The 13,415-nt window shown below is 61.2% G+C and overlaps 1 protein-coding gene across 1 annotated transcript in view; it reads right to left on the minus strand.

Annotated features, from left to right (window-relative positions):
* Positions 1-13,162, minus strand: part of PHRF1 (PHD and ring finger domains 1) — a 33,102-nt gene extending 19,940 nt beyond the window's left edge. The window contains exons 1-11 of the mRNA XM_044682090.1: positions 13,137-13,162; positions 12,582-12,694; positions 12,290-12,465; positions 11,826-11,955; positions 11,354-11,481; positions 10,353-10,540; positions 8,839-8,958; positions 3,842-3,996; positions 804-3,614; positions 558-709; positions 14-378 (exon numbers count right to left, since the gene is read on the minus strand). Coding sequence (XP_044538025.1) covers positions 14-378; positions 558-709; positions 804-3,614; positions 3,842-3,996; positions 8,839-8,958; positions 10,353-10,540; positions 11,354-11,481; positions 11,826-11,955; positions 12,290-12,465; positions 12,582-12,694; positions 13,137-13,162 — 4,364 coding nt within the window. The remainder of the gene's footprint in view (positions 1-13; positions 379-557; positions 710-803; positions 3,615-3,841; positions 3,997-8,838; positions 8,959-10,352; positions 10,541-11,353; positions 11,482-11,825; positions 11,956-12,289; positions 12,466-12,581; positions 12,695-13,136) is intronic.
* Positions 13,163-13,415: the final 253 nt, after the last annotated feature.

Raw genomic sequence — 13,415 nt, forward strand, 5'->3', positions numbered from 1 at the left:
GGGGGTGGGGCGCGCCCTCCCCGCCCCGCCCCCACGGGCCCCGCCCCCTCCCACACCCACCTCTTCGTTTTTCGTGGGCTTCTCCCCGGAGGCAGCGGCCACGGCCCCCGCCACGGGCTTGGCCACGGCCGCCTTCTCCTCCGAGTCTCCCGCTGCAGCCGCCGCCGCCGCCGCCACCGCCACCGCCGGGGCCTGGCTGCCGGGCTCTGAGGCCGCCGCCAGCATGGCCGGCTCCGGAGTCAGGCTCTGGGCCGGCCCGCAGCTCGCCAGGGGCAGGCTGCCCTGCATGATGAACTGGACCGTGGGCTGGCTGACCGGGGCGTAGGGAGGCCCGCTCGGGGGCAGAGTCGGGGTCAGAGGCATGTTGGGGCTGTAAACCTGCAGAGACCCCCCCACCCCCGCCGTCAGCTGGGGCCCGGCCGGCCGCCCCCTCCCCTCCCCTCCCCCGACAATGAGATGAGCCACCGGCAGATGGACACGTGGGATGGACACGACGTTCCGCGGGTGGAGGGAGAGGCTGCGGCCGGCCGCCCGCCCCTTCCCGAGCGGACACCCACCTGAGAGCAATCTAGGTCAGGAAACATGGGCTCAGCCACCATGTAATTGGTGGGAGGAGGCTCACGGGACTGCACCTGATTTAGGCTGGGGTTCGGGTCCTCGGCTTTCCAGGCCCCTTCCAGCGACCGCGGCAGCTTGTAGAACGGCGCCCCTGGAGGGAGAGCAGACGGGGAGGGAGCTCGGCAGAACGTCCGGAGGGCTGGACTGCCGGCTTGGGGGAAGGGAGGCCCCACCAGGGTTCTTACTTGGCCCGGGCTCGGGGCCCACCAGGCTGTCCTCTCCCTCCTGGAGATTCCACGTCACCCTCTTCACCAAGGCTTTGGATTTCAGCGAGGGGATCTGGGAAATGCCTTCCGCCTCCGCCTCCGCGGCCTCGCCGGCCTCCTCGCTGGCCGCGGGCCCTGCGTCCCGCACGGCGGCCACCTCCTCCACCTGGTTGTCCGTGGCCCCCTGCGAGGGGGCGGCTTCCCGTGGGGGGCCCTCGGAGGGCGCGGGGGGCTCCGGAGTGGCCTCCCGTTGGGGAGCAGGAGCTGCCCCGAGGCTCGGACCGCCCTGGCTGCCGCCCGTGGGCAGAGGCAGGGGGAGCAGGAGACCCCTCTCGGGGGAGGAGTCTGTGCTCTCCGGGGAAGGCGGGGAGCTCATGTCGTCCAGCTGGATGAAGACGGCGTCGCTGGAGAAGTCGTCAAAGATGTGCTCTGCCTCCACCATCTCGCCGTAGTCCAGGTCGTCGGCGGCGGCCATCTCTTCCGGGCCCTGGGCTCGGGCCGGGGCTTCCGGCGGCGTCTCCTCCGTGGCTGGGAGGGCCTGTGGCCCATCCACCTGGCTGGGGCCGGCCTGCTCCGGGGCCGGCTGCCCGGGGGCCACGCTCTCCTCGGGGGCCTTGGGCTCCTCTGGCAGGGGTGGGGGCGGGGGCGGCGGAGACGCGCCTTTGCTAGGCTGCTTCCTGTCCCTGGACCTGGAGCGTGAACGGGGCCTCTTCTCCCTGGACCGGGCCCTCTTGTGCTCCCTCGACCTGGAAGCCGACGGGGAGCGGGACCTCCACCCTCTCCTGTCGCGGGAGCGCGAGCGCGAGCCCCTCCTGTCGCGGGGCCGGGAGCTCCGGTCCTTCTTCTCGTAGCGCTCGAGGCCCTTCTGTCGGCGCCGCTTGTGCCTGCGGGCTCTCTCCGGGCTGCTGGAGCGGGACCCCTCTCGGCCCCGGCCGCGGGAGCTCGACCGCCGCCGCCTCCTCTTGCGGCCCTCGCCAACCTCGTAGGAGGAGCTGCCGCCGCCGGGACTCCCGGAGTGGGAGCGGGACTTACGGCGGTCCCGGGACCAAGGGCCCCTCCTCTTCTCCTTGCCCCTGCCCTTGTCCCTCTTCTTCCGGCCACGGTCACGGCTGCTAGAGCGCTCGCTGGACGATCTCCGCGGCTTGGCCTGGAAGCGGTGCTTCTTGGCGCCGTCTCCTTCCACTGACCACGAGGTAGACCGCGAGCTCCTGTCGCGGGACGGAGAGTGCGAGCGGGACCGGGTCTTCCGGCGCTCCTTGGTGGCGGCAGCCTTTTTCCGCTTGGCTTTCTTGTGGCTGCGCGAGCTCGAGTTGGAGCGTGAGCGAGACGGGGAGCGGATCTCCACGATTCTGTGAGTGGTGGCCGGCGGCCGACTCTCCTCCTCCTCCTCCTCCTCCTCCTCCTCCTCCTCCTCCGAGGGGGAGGCCGGCTCAATGGTGACGCAGGTCACGGTCCGCTCCTCCACGTCAAAGAAGGTGCTTCGCCGCTCGCGCCCGTCGGCCTCCCCTGGCTCCCTCTCTGAAAGGCGCCGCCGCACGGCGCTGGACGCGCAGGGACTGCTCCCGGCCTCCTCCTCCTCCTCCTCCAGCTTGTCCACCTGCTCGAGGTGGCTGGAGGACGGCCCGTCGGACGGCTCGGAGCCGGACCCGAAGACGTTCTCCACTGTGTACGAGGTCACGCAGCGCACGGTCTGGAAGGTCGAGACCTTGGGGCTGTCCACAGAGATGGTGCGGGTGATCTCGGAGGGCAGCAGCCCCGCGCCCAGGCGCTCGGGGCTGCTGCTGGGGGAGCTCGAGTCGGAGCCCGTGGGGTCGAAGGGGTCGTAGATTTCGCTCTTGATCTGCTTGGCTTTCTTGATCGAGAAGAGGGGGGAGGGGTTCTCCTTGCGCTGGACCTTGTTGTCCACCGGTCTGAAGGTGTTGCAGAAGCCGGGGTTGGGGAGCCTGCCGGCGTGGGCCGTGTTCCCGGGGATGTTAATTCGGAAGCTTTCGAAGGAGGAGCCGAGGCCCTTGCCCCGGGACGGCCCGAAGGGGGGCAGGCTGCCGTGGGAGCCGGGGCCGCTGGTGCTGGCGCCGGCGCAGGAGCCGCCGCCCGAGTGCGTCTTGGGTTCCTGGGAGTCGCGGCCACCGGGCTTGCTCTCGACCCGGCCCCCTCGGGCAGGCTGGCCGCTGCCTTCCCGGCCCGTCAGGCGGTTGATGCACGAGTTGGGGATGTCTGCGCCCCTGCTGCCCGTGGGTTCGGAATTCCTGCGCCCGTCGCCGCTGCCTTCTCTCTTCATCTTTGGTATCCTGGGCAGCTCCGAGATGTCCCGGCGCCTGGGGACTGGCTGCAGGGGCCGTCCCATAGCTGGTCTTTCTGGCGGGGAGCTCGAGTGGCCATTCGAAAGCTTGGGGGACGCAGACGTCACTGACGCAGGACGCTTGTCTCCATTCAAGTGGGGCGTTTCGTTGGCTTTCAAACCTAGTTTGCTCCTGTTCGCCAAGTTCTGGGTCTGGACGGAGCGCGGGGTCATGGGATATTCTAATCTCACAGCCGCCCTTTTGGGCGCCCCGGGGGAAGGGCTCCCAGACTTCTCCAGGCCCCCGAGGCAGGAGGAGGAGGCGGCGGCGGCCAACATGCTGGTGGTCGGCCCCCCGTGTGAGTTCAAGCCCAAATGCTCAGAGACGTCTGCACTGAGGCGGGGGGCTGAGGTCCCTGACTGCAGGGTCCTGGGCTGCACACTGGCCCTAGTTCTGCCTTCTCCATCTTCCCTGGCCTTAGCAGTCGAGCTTCTCTGCAAGGAAATTGGGGCTGAAAAAGAGCAGATGCAGAGGGGACCGTTGACCACTCGCTTGCCACCGTTTCCTCCCGCATTGCACCAAGGAGTGCTGCTCGCACCCGGCCCAGAACGGATGCCCCCGACTGGGGCTCCTCTAGGCACGTGCGCGCGCCCCCCCCCCCCCAGGTTAAATTCTGCCCGTGGGCAGCCGGCCCCGACTTCCGAGGGTCCTCGGCCCAAGCCAGCCGGGGGGCCTTACCTGCCTTCCGGGCCGTGAGGGAGCCGTCCCGATTGATGACCACGTCGGAGCCGCTCATCATCAGGAGGTTCTGCCCAGAGAGGATGCTCCCCAAGAGGTCGGGGACAGGAGGCACCTCTATGTCTTGTTCAGGGACGGAGGCGGGAACGCTCCTCCTGAAGCCACCAAGAAAGCCAAGAAGGCATCGTCACTGCCGGCAACCGCCCAAGGCCAGACACACCCAGCAGCATCCCGGGGAGCCCCCGCCCCCAAGGAGCAACTGCAAGAAGGGCAAGGCCGGGGCGGGCCCGCGCCAGCACGTCAGAGGGCAGACACCCCCTTCTCCCCAGGGGGCTCTGCGGGCTGGAGAGTGAAGGCCTCATAAATGGCCAACTGTCTGCCCACAAGGATCCCACTCTCGCCTCCCCTCTCATCCTGGCGCTCGGAGGCGACGCGTCCTCCGTTCCCTCGACTCCGCGACTGGCTAAGAAGCCGGCGGGCGTATCGTGTGGGGCTGCCCCACCGGACCCCAGCCACGGGCCTTCGTCTAAAGCAAGAGAAAAGCCTCCCGTCTATGGCAAGTGACGCTGAGGGAACGGGACGGGGAAGCGCCGGGCACCGGGCAGATCAGGTGGTGGCAGCAGCTGGCAAAGGCTCATTTGGCTCTGGCAAACAAATCCTGCCTCCTGGGGGAAGCCGCCTCAATGTGGATGACTTCCAGTTTGCCTCGATGGCCCGTCTGCAGTTGTTCCCACGCCGTCTCCCCACTTAGACCGGGAGCTCCTCGAGGGCAGGATCTGTGACCGGGGACTTCTTTGTGGCTCCAGGGCTTAGCACAGGGTCTGGCACACAGCAGGCGCTTCATCAGGGCTTGCCGATTTCAAACTTCACAGCTACCCTCTAGCTCCTCAATGTTCTTTCTAAACATGGAGGTCAAGGCTGGCCACGGTCTATCCTCAGGGCAGCAGACAGTGGGCCTTTCTGGGTCCCCTGAAGCTCACCGGACCTGCCCGTGCCACCTCGTATGGAAGCGGCTGCACTCGTGAGGCCTTAGGGCAAGACTCCAAACCTCAGCAGGTGTCCTCTATGAGACCCCCCCGGGGGCACCCAGAAGGAAGGCACGCAAGCAGCTTTGCTTCATGGGGCTCTGGACAAGCAGGAGTCTGCCAAGGCGCTGCCCAACGTCCGCCATCTGCTGCAGGCCAGCAGCCTTAGCCACATCTCCCAGGCTGGCAAGCCTGGCTCACTAGGGCGCCTTTCTGCATCAAGGAGGCCTGGAGCCCAAAGCCCACTCCAAGCCACAGAGCGGATGGGGGAGGCAGCAACGGACCAAGGAGAGGCGTCGCACTGGCTCACAATCAGCAAGGGAGCCCAACCGGCTTCGACTCGGTGTCACGACAGAGCCAAGAAATCTCCTGCAAGCTAGTGGAGAACAAGAAGCTGCCCGAAGGATGAGCCGGAGAAGGAGGAGCTCATGGACAACCACACCGACGGAACATTCACGGAGGAGAAGGGGGAGCTCGCCAATTCCACTGGCATTCCTCCTCGGGGCCTTTCTCTGGTCCAGTCTTCTTGCGCTGTTGTAGGGTTGATGGAAGGCTCGTCCCGGGACCAGAGGGCACCAACCAGCCGGGCCACCTCCTCCCAATCTTCTCTGGCTACTGGGTGAGTTTGTCAGCACCGGGTCCATTCCGTGAGGATGCGGCAGCCGTTAGACAAAGGGTCCACAGCCATCCGAATGTGCCTACGATGCCTGGCAACGGGGTGGGCCAGGGCCAAGAGGGATACGCAGGCCTGGAACAAGGGCCCCCGCCTCGAAGCAGCCTCATTTCTTGCGGTTTTTGGAACACAACCCCTCCAGTGCCTTGCTCTGTGAGAAGTGGGCCTAAAGGGAGCAGATGAGGCCAAGAGGAGGCCCCACGCCTCCGGGGGGCTGCAGGCCCCAGCTCAAGGCCTGTGTAGTTGAGGAGGACGAGGCCTTTTTTCTAGGCTCCCCGGCACCTGCTGCTGCTCGCTTTGTGGAGCAGAGCTCTCCCATGCCAACAGCACAGCCACACAGGCCTCTCTGACAGACAGAACTGGGATGGGGCCCACCTTGCTCCCCTCTGTCCCAGAGAAGCCAGAGTTCCCAGGGCTGCTGGCAGGATGTTCACCTGGGCGGACGGGCCGGACAAAGGGGTGGGAAGGGAAGCCGGGATTTCCCCCACAAAACACATGCTTTTGCTTCCCAGGGATGCTGCCAGGCCAGGAGCCCTGAATACCAGTGTTGAAAAAGCTAAAAGTTGGGGGTTGCCCAAAGGGCGACGTGACCAACCAAGACAGATGCCGGGAAAAGACGTCATGACAGGTGGTGGGAAAGGGAGAACTCCTGGCCACCAGGGAATGGCCAGGGAGGCAGGCGCAATGGAAGCCTTGAGCAGAGGCTGGACTAACCCCAGAGGGAGTGCCCAGGGCCACTCGAGTACATCTTCTCTTAGCAGAGTTCGCCTACCTTTCTGGCCTATCCTTTGGGGAGGTTCAGCTGTCCCGGGGGGGGGACTGAGGTCAAGTCTGCCAAATCCGAGGAGCCCAGAGAAAGCTCAATGGTTGGGTCCCGAGAGGGACCCTGGAATCACCGCGAGGAGGCAGATGGGGACACTGTGCAGTGGGCTTCAGCAGAGTGTGAGCTCAGTCAAGCACTGGCAAGGGGAACAGTGAGCCCCGTGTGGCTGGCGTGCCTTTGCTTTCTCCGGTCTGCTCTTTATATGTATTTAATAACTACAAACTGAGATGCAGCCTCCAGAGAATTTTCATCTCAACAGGGGCGTCCTCTTCCTCGCCTGGCCTCTCTGCAAACGCAATTGGATGCACTCAGGCCCGACACCAGTCAGCTCCAATCTCATGTGCACGGGGCTCTTCCTCCTTCCTTGGATCTCTGTTCTCTGTCCTCCTCCTGTCCCGACTGATCGTTTCTGCTGCTCCTCTGCTCAAGGGCAGGACCTGAGAGGTTCCACAATCTAGTACTGGTTCTGACCCAGATTAGGTGGTCCTGAGCTGCTGCCAGCTCTTTGGCTATGGTCTAGGCATGCCCAAAACACTTTCCCCCTTTTCTTTTCAACCGTTGCCTGCCTTTTTGCATTTCTTCCTATGAACTGGTTCCAAAGCAGTAAGTGCTAAGCAATGGGGGTTAAGTGACTTACCTAGGGTCACACAGCTAGGAAGTATCTGAGGCCAGATTTGAACCTGGGATCTCCCATTTCTGGGCCTCATTCTTTCCACTGAGCCACCTAAGTAGCTCCATCCCCTTTTCTTAAGGGTCACTAATAAACCACACCACAGACACTGGACCAAAAGGCTAGCTGGCTTTCCTCTCTGGAGTAACAGATGGGAGTGTGACAGCACAGGGCTGGTTCAGCCTCAGACTCATACTAGCCCTGGGATGCTTGGCAAGTCACTTAGCCTCTCCTTCAGTTTCTTCATCTGTAAAATGGGGACATTGACAACACCTACACCCCAGGATTGTGGTGTGAGGCCTAAATGAGATAATGATTATAAAGCACTTAATTCAGTTTCCTCTGACCACAGGAGAGCCTTGGTCTGGCAGAGAAAGGTTATAGCCAAATAGGGTCAGCTATTAAGAGCTGATGGTTAAATCCTCAATGTGAGGGTTTGCTCCTCAGAAATTTTTACTTAAAAAGAGCAATAGAGAAAATATCAATAATGCAGGTCAGGCTTCAAGGGGTGTTCTCTGCACCTTTTTTTCCTAGTCTGCCATATTGTGACCAGCCAGTGTTCCCAGCCTGCCGTGCCCTGCCCCCAACACCAGCTGCTTTGGGTCAGGCCTCAGGTGGTTTCCTAGATTCATTTCCTGACTCAAAGAAACAGGAGATGATCACTACATGTTTTATAAAAGGAGACAGAAAACTCCTTAAAGCAGAAGGAGGGAGGCCCTCCCCCTTTCCTCTGTTCTGCTCCTGTGTCCCAAGAGGAGGGACGCAGCCCTGCAACGGACACTGCTTCCCCTGAAGCTCGAGCTCCAGCCTCCAACCTAACTCCTGGTTATCCAGAAATCTGGGGGGCTAGAGGGTGTGGGAGAGTGTGCTGGGCCTAGAGTCAGGAAGGTCAGAGTTCAGAAGCAATCTTAGATACTTCCTTCTTCCCTGTCCTATTTTCCTTGTAACTGTGGGGGAGCACCACTATCCTTTCTGTCCCTCAGGTTCACATCCCAGGAGTCATCTAATATCCAAGATGGTGCCAAGGCCTGCCAATTCCACCTGTGAGCATCTCGTCAGTTCCACGTGTGAGCCTCTCTTGTCCATTCCACCTGTGAGCATCTCTTGTCAGTTCCACCTGTGAGCATCTCTTGTCAGTTCCACCTGTGAGCCTCTCTTGTCAGTTCCACCTGTGAGCCTCTCTTGTCCATTCCACCTGTGAGTAGCTCTTGTCAGTTCCACCTCTGAGAAGCTCTTGTCCATTTCACCTCTGAGCATCTCCTCAACATCACCTCTAGAGGCATCTTTCCAGTAAACCACCCCCTCTCCACCAGGCCTTCATCACCTCAAGCCTGGCCTCTGGCAATGGCTGCTGGGGGGAGGGGAGGGGTGCAAGCAAGTGGGCTTGCCTCTAGTTCATTCTGCAGGGAGCCACCAGTGATTTTCATATAGCTGGTGGCCCCCATCAACCTCTACTTGATAAAACTCTAGTGGATCCCTATGCCCTCAGGGTCAAGTATAAAATGGTATTTGGTTTTCAAAGTCCTTCAGCATCCAGCCCCCTCCTCAGGCCTCACTCTCTACCACATCCTCCTAGATCCTGTGAGCCCACCCTCCTGAATCTTCCATGAACAAGATCCTCCACCTCTGGGCTCTGGGTATTCTCTCTGGTGGTCTCCCAGGCCCAAAACACTCTTCTTTCTCTCCTTTAAATCCCAACTAAAATCCCACCACCCTACCAGAGTTGCTGTGAGGCTCAAAGAAGACTCCTACAAAATGACACTGAGCCTGGCACGAAGTAGGTCTTCCCTTCCTCCCTCTCCTTACCTGGAAAGCCCCACAGAAATGGGTCTAGCCACAGGCTGATGAGATCTAAGGGCTGACTGTGAGAGGATCCGCCTCTTGGTGCTCAGAGGAGATGCCTGGTTTGCTGGGAGTTCTCCACTACTGAAAAGACAAAGAAGGTGGGGGGTGGTAAGCGGTCCCCCAATTAAGAAAGTCCTCCTTAGAAGGGGGGCAAGTCTGAGCTGTAGCCATGGACTACCATCTTTCCTGAACTGCCCTCCTGCATGAGTCTAGCCAAGTCACTAAAAGCTCAAATACTCATGGACCACCCAAGGAGGCCCATTTCATCTCTGGACCAGGCCCTGCTGAAGTGCCCATGTGTACACCTGGCATTTGCCCTCTGGAGCCATCAGAAAAAGCCTAAGCCCATCTTCTATGTGAGAGATGTCCACGTGTTTGAAGTGAGTGGCCTTGGGACACCGTGGCCCCTCAGGTGAGAAGATCGCCTGGCAGGAAGGGCAGAAAACAAAATGGCCATCACCTACCCCATGCAGGGCCCTCAGCCCCGGGAAGGCCATCCCCCTGTTGGCTAGCACTGGTTTGAGGCTTCAGGCAATCAGCCTAGACCCCTCGTGCTCATCTAGCCCCAGAGCCTTCCTTGGCAACAAATCAGAGACAGGAGGACAGCTTTTCTCTCCACCAATCAGCCTCCCTAGCACAATGCCTGGCCCTCCACTGGGTTTTTACCATCCAAAGTATGGGCTAGCCTGCCAAGTACCACCACCTGTCTCTTAACAGAAAGGGTCTAAAGTCAGACCTTTGAGATGGCCAAATCGAATGAAACTGCAGGCTGTCCAAAGTGAGGGTCCTGCTGCCCACTGCCCTAGGCAGAGCCTGCTCAGGAAGGGCACATTTTCAGCTCTGGGGCCCCGGGAAGCAGCCTAATAAGCTGAGGAGCCAACAGGACAGGTGTGAAAGGCTATCAAGATGGGATGGGCTTCAGGCTTGTTCCAGCGGGCAGAGCTGGCAATAGGAGGAATCGCAGAGAAGAGGTTTAGGCTGCATAGGGGAAAAGACTCTCTAACAAGAAGAGACATTCCTGAGCAGGAGGGGCCTTAGCCCAGCCCGGCCTGGACACCAGTTGAGGTGCCACGGGGGATGGGAGCGCCTTTGCCAACATCCCACAACAGGTCGATTCTTCACCGTTTCCACATTGTTGAGGGTCTGGCAGTGATTAGACCAGGTTGCTCAGGGCACTGACAGGCTAACAAAGGGTACAGGACAGAGCCCTCAGCCAATCCCCACAAGGCCTTCACTTAGAAGGTCTCTGACAAGAGGGTCAACAGCCCCAGCCAGCTACAGGCCCCAACCAATACCCAAAAGGAACTTCGGGCCCTCTCGTCCAGGCTTACTGCAGCGAGGCCTGTGCTCTCTGAGCGGCCGGAGCCTAATCGACTCCAGAGGAAGGTTCCCCCACTGGAGTCAGTGACCTGCAGCCCAGCTCGTGGGGGAGGCCGAGGGGCCTTGGTCTCTGAGGGGAGTGGGCTGGTGTGTACCTGTCATAGGGGTCGAGCTCATAAGGATCTCCAAACAGGGACAAGGAAGCTGCTCCGATATCTGCTCTCATGAAGCCCAGAGAAGGCTCAACCGGCTTATACACAGAAGGTATGGAGGCTCCACGCAGGGGTTTCCCAAGGCCCAGCGTCCTGGCGATGCGAGAACGAGCCGTAATTTTGGTTTTGACCTGAGCCACAAACGAGAAGAAGCAACGTGATTGCTGATGCCCAAGCGTCTCGCCCAGGACCACCCACCGGCTTCCCTTTGAATGCTGTCGGAATGAAAACTCCAAGCAGGGGCAGAGCAAGCCAAGCGTTCCCAAACGATCGGAGACGATAAAAGGTGTGGAGGTCTCTGGGAGCGTGCCGGTGGCCCCCTCCTTCCTCCCGAGGGCTCCATCTTGAGCTCATACTTGGGACACCGCTGGCCCGGACACCCGTCTGCCAGCAACTCTTACCCAGAGCTAGAGCAGCCACCTGGAAAACCAGGAAGCTGGGGAAGCTCTGGGGGCTGGGCCACAGACAGCCACCTGCCCTTGCCGATTCTAACACGGCCAGGACCAGAGGTGGCAGAGTTCTCGACTACACCCCTTTGGGCTGCTCCCCCCTTAAACCTTTTGTGTGGGACAAGCTGCAGGAGTTCTTTGCAGGAGGCCCCGCCAAGACTCAAGTCAGAACCACGCTCCCTGCCAAATGAGGCACACCCACGCCTTCACCCACAGTCACCGGCTGGTTCTTTCCCTGGCCTTAGAGAGGGGACCCCGGGGCCGACAGGCCCAAACCAGCATGACAACGAACATAGGAAGATGTCCAGGTGACCACCTCCTCTGACAAGTTTTAGCTGGATTCTCTCAGGGCCTCAGAGCACCCCTCAATTCCGCTTGCTCATCCCACCCGCCACCTCCAGCAGGTCCCTTTCCTGGGCCTTGTGCACAGAGAAGGGTTGTGAGGACCGGCTGGATTCCAGGCCTTCCTGGGCCCCTCCCTAGCAGGGTACATACCCGGCTCTTCTGGCCTTTCCTTTTCTTGACTCGGGCCTTGCGCCTCTTGGGACGGGTCCCTGAGCTCTTGCTTCTCCCCGAGGATTTGGATGAGGCTCTCTTTCTTCCAGAGGCTTTCTTCCTTCTCCCTGAAGAGACAAGTTTAAAGGCCGGGGTCTGGAGGCTTGCCCGGGCCACACAGTCCCTGGGTGTAATAAGGCCTGACCTACGGGGTCTCCTTGGTGTCCAGAGACTGTCTGCAACACACAAGGCTCCAGGACCCCGGGCAGTGCGTGTGCGTCCCGGGAAAGGAGAAGGGCTCAGGTGGGTGTGCAGGGAAGCTGGGGGAGGGCCCGGGCTCCGGCCAGCAGAGGAATGCCCCTGAGCTGGCTCCCCTGCCACACACGACAGCAGAGGAGAGCTTTCAGCAGTCCAGGGCTCCACTTCCTAGGGCCCCCGTGTGAGTACCCCCAATCCTCCCAGGGTCCCTTGCCTGTTTTCCTTTTCCGTCTGACTGGGGTCCGAGGAGTCACGGGCCGGTGATACACGGCAGTGCTCAGACCAGAGGCCACGGCTTCAATAGTCTCGTCGAGCAAAGACGACATGAGGTAACTGGGCACCCGCTACAGGAGAACGAGACAAGAGACCCCATCATGGTCACGCCACGCAGGCCTAAGCTCGCCTTTGGAAGGCTGTGAATAGTCAGGTTTCTCTGGCCTGGTCCTTAAGAGGCAAGGAGAGGCCTCCTGGGGGGCTCTCAAGTGCCTGTCCCCATTGCCCCCAAACTCTGGGGAAGCCAGTCTCCACCTACCCCCAACCCCCCAAAAGATCCAGGTGCGAATCCTGCTCTAGACACCACCTGCCTCTAGGGTCCACGACACAAGTTCTCTGAGAATCAGGAGTTAGCGCAGAGTGCACTTCCCCGCCCCCAGCAGCTGGCCCGGGCAGGCCACTTGCCTGAATCCTCCGGGCGGTGCTGATGCGGTTGCGGTTCACAGTAGCTCTCACCCGCTCACTCTGGCGAGTCCTGGCAATGGCCCGAGTCCGCCCCGTGTTGGGACGCAGACGGCTGGTGGTGGGGACAACATCGACCAGGAGCAAGGCCACTTCCTCTTCACTCACGGGATCCGCATCTCGGGGAGAACAGAGACCGGCACTCACGAGCCAGCCTGGACCCAGCACTGTGCCCAGCCCACACTGACCAGGGTATCCCTGGGCTGACTGAGGCCACTCTGAGTCACAGCATTACCAGTGGCAGCAGCAGGGGGTGCTGCGGGGGCCGCTGTGGCAACACACTCAGGACAAAACCACTCGTCGACAGGCACCTCGCTCAGGGATGGGTTCAAACATTCCATGTGGTACCTGTAGAGACAGGATGGGGCTCACAAGGGTCTCCTCCAGGTCCACCCGAAAGCACCTCAGGCTCTGGGGAAGGCGAGACCAGAGTGGCTCAGGGTGGCACGGAGGGCAAAGGGTGGGCAAAGGCAGAGGCCTGCACCCAGGCTCAGAAGAGGAGACAGAAGCCCCTGAGAGCATCCCCAAGCTGCCACCCGGGAAGCCCAGGAAACATCCCCTCGCTAGAGCAGAGCGGCCCAGCTCCGCTCCCGGCCCTTCTGAGAGCTGTCTGATGGGACGAAGGTCACTGGCCGAGTTCGACCTCCATTGGGCAGGGCAGGCAGGAGGCGGAGGCCAAGAGGACAACAACGAGTCAAGCATTCTCTCAAGGAGGCCGAGGTGGGAGGCCCCTTTGCAGCCAGAGGCTCAGGATTCCCACCCACAGAAATGAGGAATGTAGCCACATTACGTGGACACTTTCTCCAGTAAATGCATCACTCACAGTGGCAACAAAGTGGGACCCGCTTCAGACCCACAGCAGCCTCATGAGCCAGACAAGACCTTTGCCCTCCCTGGGTTCCACCACCACTGAGGTCCCTGTCAGTTCTCATGCTCAGCTCCCAGGACGAGCCCAGGGCCTCATTCCATCACGCACGGAGGCACCGGACAAGCCTGGGCCCACCTGAACCTCCCCTAGCCAAGCCCTGGTTCCAATGCTCTGAGGTAAGAGCTGGGGGGGGGGGGGGGG

This window comes from Gracilinanus agilis, chromosome 6, assembly GCF_016433145.1.
Source record: "Gracilinanus agilis isolate LMUSP501 chromosome 6, AgileGrace, whole genome shotgun sequence".
Classification (NCBI taxonomy): Eukaryota; Metazoa; Chordata; class Mammalia; order Didelphimorphia; family Didelphidae; genus Gracilinanus; species Gracilinanus agilis.